Source organism: Euleptes europaea, chromosome 7, assembly GCF_029931775.1.
Source record: "Euleptes europaea isolate rEulEur1 chromosome 7, rEulEur1.hap1, whole genome shotgun sequence".
In the NCBI taxonomy this organism is placed as follows: Eukaryota; Metazoa; Chordata; class Lepidosauria; order Squamata; family Sphaerodactylidae; genus Euleptes; species Euleptes europaea.
In genome coordinates this window covers 53922225-53933228 of record NC_079318.1, presented here as the reverse complement: position 1 = coordinate 53933228, position 11004 = coordinate 53922225, and the positions used below count along the sequence as shown (strand labels likewise).

The window sequence follows — 11004 nt, the reverse complement described above, 5'->3', positions numbered from 1 at the left end:
AAGTGACTTGACGGCACTTAACACACACACACAACATGACACCTAGGATGCGTTGATCAGTATTTAGCATGCCCATCAATGATTGTACAATTAACACATGAATCCTGCAAGATGCCTTAGTTGCTCATGTGAAAGGATGCATCATTTTATATTTCTGTGTGGAGGCCATCCTCAGTGCCATCCTACATAGTGTTGTACCTTTCTAAGCCCACTGAAGCCAGTGGGTTTAGGAGGCTGTTAACTGGTTTAGGAGGACACTGATAAACTCACAGTAATCACTGATCCTTCAAGCTGGCGCAGCCTCTCTCCTCTTGCTGCCAGTGTACCCGGGGCAAACAGGGACAGGAGGCTGCCTAACAGCAGCTCCTTCCCCCAAAACACCCCGGGAATGCCTCCTGGGACTCCCCCTGGGATGCCAGCACTGGCCTTTACGACAGTGGGATGCCAGCGGAAGGTCCCACCGGCGTCCTGGGGCAGCCCTGCTGTGGCGGTGCCCAGTGACCATCATCTAGCCCTCCCTGCCGGCATTGGGGCCACTTATAGTGGCGTAAGTAGGCCGAATGCCGGCGTGGAGGGCCCCAACACCAGCGCAGTTCCTTCCTTGCCTCCTAAGGGCTTTCACTCTTAAAGGTCAGGAATGCTCTGTTAGTCATTAGAGCACAATTCACATAACATAAGCATGTAAGGCAATGCACATAATTTTTTGGGGGGGGGCGGAATACTTCCCACCATCCTTGCTTTTGTGCATTCTCTTACACAAGCACAGACTATATATTCCTAGACTGTATTCTTGTAACTGGGGAACACTGCTTTCCCACATGTTTGTTTTTCCACAGTTTCTGATTGCACAGACTGAGCATATGCACATAGATAGATACTTTTATTTACAGCCGTTGGCCAGCATACAAAATTCAGTACATCTAAATATGCACATACAGTTTATAGGTTCTGTGCTAACTTGGTGCGTATGTGTTGGAGATGGGTGGAGCCATCAAATATGACCCTGATCTCCATGTATTTATGCATGGTGCCCACATGTGATTATTTTAGGGGACAAGTGTACAGTCATCCAGGGCAGAGAAAACAAGAGCTGTGTGTGCATGTGTAAACCAGGCCTTGAGCATTCCCTGTCATACTTTATTACCAGATTTCTGCACATTTTAAAAAATGATGATGATTTATAGTGTAAATTTTTTTTGGACCTAAACAGGAAGGTAGGAGGGAAATGCTGTAGACATTTTGCATCTACCCTTGGAAGTTTGGTGATCTTTATTGCCTTGAAATACAGAATGACCAGTATATGACCAGCAGGAAGTTTTGAAACAAGAGGAATGGCTTCAGCATAAGAAATACTTCTTTAAAGTAAAAGGTGTTGAAAAGCAGGTAGAAGGCAGATTTGTGGAGGTGAACATACACGGTGCAATCCTGTGCTGTGTTACTTTAGTCTAAACCTGCCATTGCCTGACTCCAGGTCACATCCCTGTTAGTCCTTGGAGGTCACCCAAATACTAGCCAGGGCCGACTGTGCATAGCTTTTGAGATCTGATGAGTTCAGGCTAGCCTGGGGCTGTCCAGATAAGGGTAGAAGGCTATATAGGAAGGAACTTAAAACATCCTGTTTCATATCAACATGTTTAGATTGCAGAGAGTCTGCATAGGAGTGCACTACTTAATGTTTATTGTGGCAACCAAGAACATAAACATAACCAAGGATATAAACAAGCTGTGTGCAGATTAGATCAGAATTAATCCAGATACTTCTTTGAATGTTATATATAAGTATCTAAGGCTGGAATGTCTTACAGATATTTCAGATAAGTGCTTCAAAAACAAAAGTGATAATTACTCTTCGAACTGCAATATGCCTGAGAGATATGAAGATATAGAATATTGTTTTTAAATCTTGGTGTGCACATTGAGCAAATCTGCATTGCACAAGTAAAAATGCTACAGTTTAAATCAGGAATCAGGTCCTCTTTGAAAGCCTGTTGACGACAGACAACTTGGATATAAATTATATTTTTGCTTAGGTTTGTTATCCTGCCGTACCCCGCAACCTCAGTATGGGTCCAGCTAAAAAATGTGCATTATCTCATTGTTTTCAGGTGTTGTTTACTAAGATGTCATCCTCATAGGAAGCGCCGAGGCTGAGAAATGACATTACAATCAGAATTGCTGCCACAATGGGAATTCTGTCTCTACCTGGTTCTTTCTTTTGGCTTCCATTTTTATTCTTTCTATGAAGTATTCCTAGCCTCTCGAGGTAAGTCTCTGTTGCTGGCTCACTCATGTTAGGTGCGGATTGTTTTTGGCTTTTGTAGCTCGCAGTGTATTGACTTAAATAGTATGGCTTAATGGAGTACTTTCTAACAGTCTCCAGCAGGGCATCCCACAGAGGCTTTTTGCTTGGAGCTTTTGGGTACCCTTTCTTTGTGTGAAAGGGAACTGCAAAGAAGGCGTGTGAAAGGCACAAGCTGTGCGCACATCCTTTAATGAAAGCACAATTCAAGGCTTGTACCTTTAGTTAGTAAGAAATGACTAGAAGCGTCGCTTGACATTTACCTTTTAATAGACACAGACTAAACAAATTTGAAGGTCAATTTGCTAATAAATTTTCAAGGGAATAACTGCACATAATTTTATTCTTTCTAATCCTGTAGAATATTTTTCTTGTCTGATGAAAAAAGTCTGAATCCTCATGGCTTCATGCGTTTATTTAATTTGGAGTAGTGTCATTAAATTCAAAAGGTTTAAAAGGAATTGTTTTTAAAACTAGGCCCTACATTTTAAATTTTAGATTGCTAGAAACCATGACTGCAAACTTTAGGCTGCAATTGTGAAAGGGGGGAGCTGAATCGGTTTAGGAGCAAGTGTGACCCCGTGCTGATGTGCCTACTTATCATGGGATAAGGGACACTTACGCTCACAAGGGGGGTGCATTTACACGGGCGCTGGTAAGCCACTCCGCTGTGTGGGACCCTGCTGCCGCTACGCCGGTAGCAAAATCCCAGAAGTGGGATCCCATGCGGGCATGAGTGGGGTGTTCCAAGGGGCTGAGCTGATGTTAGTCAGCTTCCTAACCCCTTTTGCCCCAGGAACGCCCCTTGAGCAGCGTGTTACACCACATTTTTTGATGGCGTAGCCTTGCTGTCTGCTATTGGGGCATTTCCCCTTTTTATTTTTATAACTGCTTTTTTATATTTGGCAGATCTACCCCCCCCCCCTCTTCAGGAATGGGCCGTTTGTAGGTTTGGTTGTTAGAGTATTCAACTAAATCTTAATTTATTTCTTGAAATATTTATACCCCACCTTTCCCATGCTAAAGGCGCTGTAAAATTCAAATAAAAATGCAGTAAAACCCCACATAAGTCCCCCAGAAATGCCTACACCCCATTTGAAGTCCTAACAGAGTAGCCTTTCACCACCTCCTAAACACCGCTAGAGATGGCTGCCCCCTTCACGTCCTCAAGGTGCCAGTTCCATAGGGTGGGAGCTAGGATGGAAAAAGCAAGAGTTGTAGTTGGTGCCTGGAGGGATACCCCGTGCAGGGGAACAACTAGCAGATGGTAACCTGTGGATCACAACCTGAGTTTGATTAACCAGCAGGGGGTAGTCTTAACTGGTAGGGCTCTGAGTTAAATTATGCTTATTTGATTTTTGCTCTAGTATGTAATTTTTAAAATTTTTTTATTATTATAAAGGATGTCAATTCCTATGAACAAAGAGTGGGATAAGTCATCTCATGCTTCCCCTCAAAATGCATCTGTTTGGAGGCATTAAGTAAATATACATATTTATCCTGGTCAAGGGAGGTATTTAATCAACCAAACTATTCTTGAATTGCAATTCTGTGCAGGCACTCCAAAATGCTCACCTGTCTCTTTGTGGCTCTCAGATGTGCAAGAATTCCAAATACTCATCAACTAGTCAAAGCTCATAGGTGCTGGTGTGACAATCTTATCCTTGTCAACTTGACCGACAGTTGCATAATGCTGTTAAGTAATTGAAAGGTTGAAGCAGGATGCTTGCAATCTGGTCCACAACATGTTCTTCAAATTGTACAAGAGAAACATACAAGCTGTTTTACCTCAGACTTCTCCACTTTGAAAGACTGTATGCTTTAACACAGTGGACTGTGGTTGTTCAAAAGCTTTTTGTAATCAGCATGATGGAGGACAAGAGGCTTCTATGAACTGCTGTCAGAATAAAATGCAATAGCTTCATGTAATTTATTGACAGTAAACTGTTCTCATCAAGTTACTCAAAGGGATCTTGCATGATTCTGTTTTCTTCAAAGGCAATGAGCAATATAAGCTATGCACTTTTAATTGCTTTTTTGCTTACTTCACCAAAAACCTTACTTCACATAAAAAAATGCTTTCCGTGAATTTCTACAGGTTTTTTTACATGATGATCCAGGAGTTGGATCCAATGATTTCTTTCTGCTTAGGAGTCTCTTGTTGCAGGAAGGAAATGTTCCTCCAGTGGAAGAGCCATAGTGGAAGGGAACTGTTAGATCCAGTCCAATCTGAGTAAATTGCATACATGAGTTGATGTGCATGTAATTATGTATATATCAAAAATTTGCTTAGGGGAGGATCTTTATCCCTCTAGCATATCCCCAACTCACACTTTATCAGAAATCAGGTTTTTTTCTGGTTATTGTTTTAGATGTATTGTGTATCTAGGGTTATTTTTCTTTCTGTGTTTTTATCAGGGGTGTTTTCCTGATCCTCAAACTGTATGCCTTGGCCAAGAGCCTCCCCTTCATTTAATTATATAAGATGTAGTCCATGTAAAAACCATTTGCATATAAGCCTGATTTGCAAAACTTTGCCCTCTTTTTTTTAAAGCCTATTTTAGCTGGAATGTGATGGTTAGCATCAGAAGCGCCTGGAGTTATTTTAAGTTTGTATTATGTATCAAAACATAATCTTAATCTGTTCTAGAACAATATGACTTGGAGACGTAGTTTAGTGCTTCTACCGTTGTCTGTTGGAATGAATTGCCTTATCTTATTTTTTCCACAAGAGGGAGATAGCAAAGCAGCCTACAGAAAATGTTGGGAACATAACCAGTGTATGGCTTGTTATGACTAGATAGCTGAACCAGAGCAACATCTTTTCATATTATGGGAGTCCAAGGATATTAGATGGGATAGAAATGTTTTAAAGAAATAAATTTAAATAAATATTTTTGTTCTAGCATTGTTAGTGCCATAATATACCGTATCTGCAGAACTTGAAAGTACCGTATATAGCGAGCTAGAAAGATTAAATGCTCTTCCATCAAAACCCTTCTGTGTTGTGTTCAAAATATATGCATTTGAGCACTCAGTAATTAGGGTCATTTTTATCTTAATTTCTAGGAATGGTCTGTATTCAGGATTAGAGTCTTGGGTGATTATCAGATTTTTATCTATCCAAGATCTTCCAAGAATTTGCACTTTAGTATTTTAGTACCAGTTCTGTGAAAGACAGAATGGGATGCTTCCATGGCTGTTGGATGACGCCATGGGATGAAGCCATGTTTCCATGGCTGTTTCCATTTGAGAAATTACTGTGCATGTACAGTAATATCAAACCTTGCTGTAGGATTGTTACCTTGCTGTAGGAGAGACACTGTCCTTCAGTGTTACTCCTCTGAAGATGCCTGCCACAGCTGCTGGCGAAACATCAGGAAAGAAAATACCAAGACCACGGTCACACTGCCCGGATAACCTACAAGAACTGATGAACTCTGACCGTGAAAGCCTTCGACAATATCTTGCTGTAGGAGATTTCATGATACTGACTGGACATTTGCAGAATCCGTAATCCATGTCAGTGCCTGTTGTAGGGTAATCTTTAACTGAATGCAGTGGATAAGTGATTGGAGCAAATCTAGTTCCTTGTGACATTAATATAGTGTGGTGTAAGCAAAGGTTTGCTGATTTATCTGACCAAAGTCTTGGGTGTGACAGAACGGGAGATTTATAGTGCAGCCTTATGTAGAGTTCCTCTAGTCTAAGTGCTGTTATGACTTACAACCCATTCCTGACCTCCAAAAACAAAAGTCCTCAGGAGGCCAGGAAGGGGCTGAGCTGGTGTTGGAATCCCCTGTGCCAGCTCCCGGGCTACTTACATCACCGTGAGTGGCCCCAATGCCGGCGGGGAGGCCTAGATGTTGGTCTCCCGGTGCTGCCAGCTGGGCCTTACGCCGGCACAAATCCTAGCGCCAGCATTCCGGGGGGCATGCCGGCATCCTGGGGGGGTGGTGTTTCTGGGGCATGCCAGGGGGCGGAGCTGCCTGTTTGGCCCGGAACGCCGGTGTCGAGAAAGGCATTGCTGCGACTTCTTTTTAGCAGGCATCATCGCTGTTCTCTATGGGGTGAAAAACCCTATTTATTTAAAAAGAAGCCTGTAAAAGGCTCTTTTTAACCTTTCAGTGGCCATAAAACGGCTTTGGAGGTGCTACTGCGGTGCCTCGACCTTGCCATCCCTAGCCTGTACCTGTTCTCCCTCTTTGTGTGTTCAGTCATTGTGCAGAGGGGTCTCTGCACAATAAAGATCAAAGCCAATAAAGATCTGAGAGAGACAAATAGTTGGTAACCTGCCTTAGGCAAGTTCCCTGCGAGTGAATGAGCCACTCCAAACCTCTGTTAATATATTTTTCACACACCAACAATCCTGTGCATGAGAAAATAAGTACCACCACTATGTCAGTAAATTAGAAGGAGATGAGTTGATGAGAAACATAACTCTTTAAGATACTCAAGTCTCCCACCTCGCCCCAGTCTAGTAATGTTACACAAGACCTGTCTGCTTCGTAAAATAAAGCAGTTTTAATTTTTTAATCTCTCAAATTTTCTCTGATCAGTGCATTGGAGATGTGCTTTGGAAATGAATAATGGGCTTTTAAAAATGTTAGATTGTTGAAAAAGATCTTCTGGCACATATTACATTAAACCGTGGGTTGTGTGTGTGTTAAGTGCCATCAAGTCGCTTCTGACTCATGGCGACCCTATGAATCAATGTCCTCCAAAATGTCCTGTCTTTGACAGCCTTGCTCAGATCTTGCAAATTGAGGGCTGTGGCTTCCTTTATTGAGTCAATCCACCTCTTGTTGGGTCTTCCTCTTTTCCTGCTGCCCTCAACTTTTCCTAGCATAACTGTCTTTTCCAGTGACACTTGTCGTCTCGTGGGTTAGATGGATGCAAAACGTCTGCAGTATTTGAGATGGTTGTTTACCGCACTCAGTCTGTGGCTTGAAAGCTGTGTCAAAGTATCTGTTGATGTTATTTAGTCAATGTGAGTATAATAAGCCATGAAGTTATATGTTTATTAAATAAAACATTTCCCGCCTAACATTTCTGGTTGATTTCTGTGAGGGCAGAGGTACTGGATCAAGAGGGTCTGTCAGATTACCAGATAAAAAGGAAAAATTGTCAGATGTGGCAAAACTTTTCTTTGAGATTTATCTTGGGTGTTCCAAAGTGAAAGGAAAAACTCATTTTGTTGAGAAATGAATTTCTTCAGGTAGATATTAAGAATCCACTCAGAAAACCAAGGGTGATAAATCACAGGTTTGACTTTTCACTCCACAAGCCTTTTTCCTCGCTAAACACAGTTAAAATCGTGAACCTCAGAGGCAGTCTTTCCTCAGTGTGACTTTAAAATGGAATTTGACAAGTCTTTGTTAGGAATAAATTGTTGGCAAGAGTACATTTGATATCTAATGGGTTATACATGAGAGAATTTTGCAAGACATTTATTTCATTTCATTGTCTAGGTGTCATCATAAGTGGTCAATTACTATGAAGTACCAACATTTAGACAGATGCATGTTTACTAAGGCATTCCACCAATCAAACAATTTTAATTGATTAATAATCTGCCAATTAAATTAGAAGATTACCAGTATCTCAATACAGGTGGCTTCTGTGAGATATTTAAGTAAGTGAGATAAAATAAAATTTAATATGAGCAATCCAGAAACATTTATATAAAAAATGTTCCGTTCCATTGCTTCTTTGCATCATATTATTCTGGGAGAGGCCAGATAAAGTTGCCTTAAGGGTCTAATCTGTTCCATAGGCCAGTGGTTAACCATCCTGGACATATACCATTAGAAACATATTTTTTAATAATTTCATTTTCAGGCTTAGTAGAAATTGAATATATTAAGATCACTACATTTCTGTCTCTTACTGTATGGTGAATATGCCAGAAGATCATGTCATTTAAACAAAATAAGTGAGAGCTATTAATTTCTGATTCTGAATACTATCTATTCTGGCAGAATATGAAGAGGAACTTGACCGAGCATTTGATCTGGAAACCGATACAATGTTTGGGGGATTTAAAAAGGTATAGTGAAGAATATCACTGTGATATTATTTGTAGTTGAAAAATGTTTGGGAATTAATTTTGAATCATCATTCAGTGAACTGTAATGGGCTTTGATGACCGGCTCATTGGATGAAAAAAGAACAATGTGGTCAAACCTGAGTCGCCCCATTTCATATTGGCTTATCAGGTTGATATGGTTGGACCTCACAATCGAGAAAGCTATAACTGGGGCTGTGTGCAACTTTGCTGATTTGATCATTGCACCTGTATGTATATGAGTGTGCAAACAAATGCAGATTTGTTTGCACAGTCAGCTTTAGGGATCAGCATCAGAGCTACTTACTGCCACCATTTAATATGCTAAAATATATTGTAAAAATTAGCTAAGATTTTGCTTCTTTTTTGGGTGTGTGTGCTTATGTGTGCTATGAAGCAGTTTACGAATGAACCTTTCCTTCTTTCTCCAATCTATTAGGCTGCTCTTTACATATTCTAAATTCATTTTCACTCAGGTTGTCATACTCCCTCTTTCTCTTGGTCTAGCTAAGCTTAGGAAGTACTTAAGACTATACTACCTATTCTGCTTCTTCTCTGAATAGCTTGGTCAATACCAGACAGAGAGTTGGGCAGCCCATTCCTGTGGGGTGGGTGGGTGGTTATTTCTGCAGGGGCCAGTAGTGGCGCACCCACACCACTTCCTCAGTAAAATAGGTATTTAAAAAACAAAACAAAAATCGGAAAAAGGAAAAGAAGCCCTATTGAGAACAGCAAGGCTACGACACCCAAAAAGTGTCATGGCAATGCCGCTGTGTGAGAGGGCGTTCCTGGGGCAAGAGGGGCTAGGGGTCTGACTAATGTCAGCTCTGCCCCTGGGAATGCCCCGGGAATGCTTCCTCCACACAGGTGCAGGCATTTTCTTCTGGGATATAGTTCCCAGAGTGGCTGCACAGGCAGTGGGGCCCGGCAGAGCTCCGCAGTTCCTGGATGCCAGCGTGTTTGCCCTTGCGCTGGCGTAGGTGTCACTTTATTCCGTGATAAAGTGGCACCTACGCCGGTGCTGGGTCATGCAGGCTCCTAAAGAGCTCTTCCACCCCCTTTATGAATGGGTTCTTAGTATAAGAACAACTTAGCCAAAGGCCAGGAATTACCCTTCGCAACTGAGCATCAATTAGCTATTCCTATTACCTAGTGCTGGTCACAAAGGATTCACCATCACCACCACCACCTCCTTCTCCTCCACTATGACCAAGTCCCTTAGCACATTATGATAAAGATATTAAAGATCTTTAAGAACTTGTGTCTGTTTCCTTCTGTTTCTCAAGGGCTACAGGCATGGGAAAAAAGTACAGAGCTGTGCTTTATTAAAACTTGTGTGGGGACTTTAACATACTTTAAGGTAAAGCAAAAATTAATCCCTTTGTACATATTTGAAATGTATGCCACACTTCTCACAGTATGAATTCATACACACAGACAGTGATAACTGTTTGCTTTCTGTTCTGATTTTGAAATTCCTTTTGATCAACATTGTGCAAAGGTTATATTGTTCTTGGCAGGCTTCCTGAAAATATCGTCTGCAAGTGAATGCCAAGCAGACATTGACGAAAAAATGTTGGGGAAGAGATTGCAGTTACATTTATTTTATTACTTTTGTATACACTCAGTACAATGCATAAATGATACTCAGCAGCTCAGGAGACACTTGTGACTCTTCTGAGTACTGGTCACCAATTAGGGGTGCTAGCTATGTGCTGGCAACCATTGAGGACTTTTAAGAGTGGGGCAGGAGTGATGTCACAGAGCATGGCACCATGATGTCACTTCTGGTTACATGCTCAGGAGTGATGTCATTGTGATTCTCTAGGAATTTACAAATCTCTATGGTAAAAATGCTGCTCCCCTCCTTTATTTTTGCTCTTACTGCTCCAGCGAGCAGCAGCGGGAGCCCTGGCCACCCTATCCCCAATCTGGCACCTGCCCCTTATTTCAGCAAAGTGCACAATGTCTTTGTCCGGTGGGGCTTGTTGTTGACAGCTGGATTCCATCTTGAAAAAGCCACTGTTGGAGGAGCAGGTCAGCTGTGAGTGTCCCTGAGGTGCAGGCCTCATGCCAGTAACGGAACTAACTGTGGCTTTTTTTACACACGCATGAAGCTGCCTTATATTGACTCAGACCATTGATCCATCAAAGTCAGTATTGTCTACTCAGAGTGGCAGCGGCTCTCTAGAGTCTGTTTGAGGTTTTCACATCATCCTTTTACCTGGAGATGCTAGGGATTGAACCTGGGACCTTCTGCATGCCAAGCAGATGGTCTTCCACTGAGCCACAGCCCCTCCCTTTTGTTGAAGGTAATTTTGAATGTGGGTCTCTGTGAGCCACAGAGCAAGTACAACTGAATGAAATATTTCTAGCCTTTCTTTCTCTTGAAAAAAAAAAGGGAATTACAGTTATATAAAATGAACTAAAATAATAAATTCTCAAGAATAAAATCTCAATATAAACAAATCAGGTTAAAATATTGGCTTGCCCCAATATGCTAATCATTGTCCAACCGTGAAAGCCCTTCTTAACAGTTCAGCTTCACAGAACTTCCTAAACATTGGATGGTTCAACGTAACTTTCTCTGGAAACCTGTACCTTGTATCTAGGCCTGCCACAGAAAAGGCCCACAACT

General features: G+C 41.6%; 1 protein-coding gene across 1 annotated transcript in view; it reads left to right on the top strand.

The window, feature by feature from the left end:
* The first annotated feature begins 2105 nt into the window (after positions 1-2105).
* Positions 2106-11004, top strand: part of HHAT (hedgehog acyltransferase) — a 155540-nt gene continuing 146641 nt past the window's right edge. The window contains exons 1-2 of the mRNA XM_056853378.1: positions 2106-2263; positions 8281-8348. Coding sequence (XP_056709356.1) covers positions 2155-2263; positions 8281-8348 — 177 coding nt within the window. The 5' untranslated portion in view covers positions 2106-2154. The remainder of the gene's footprint in view (positions 2264-8280; positions 8349-11004) is intronic.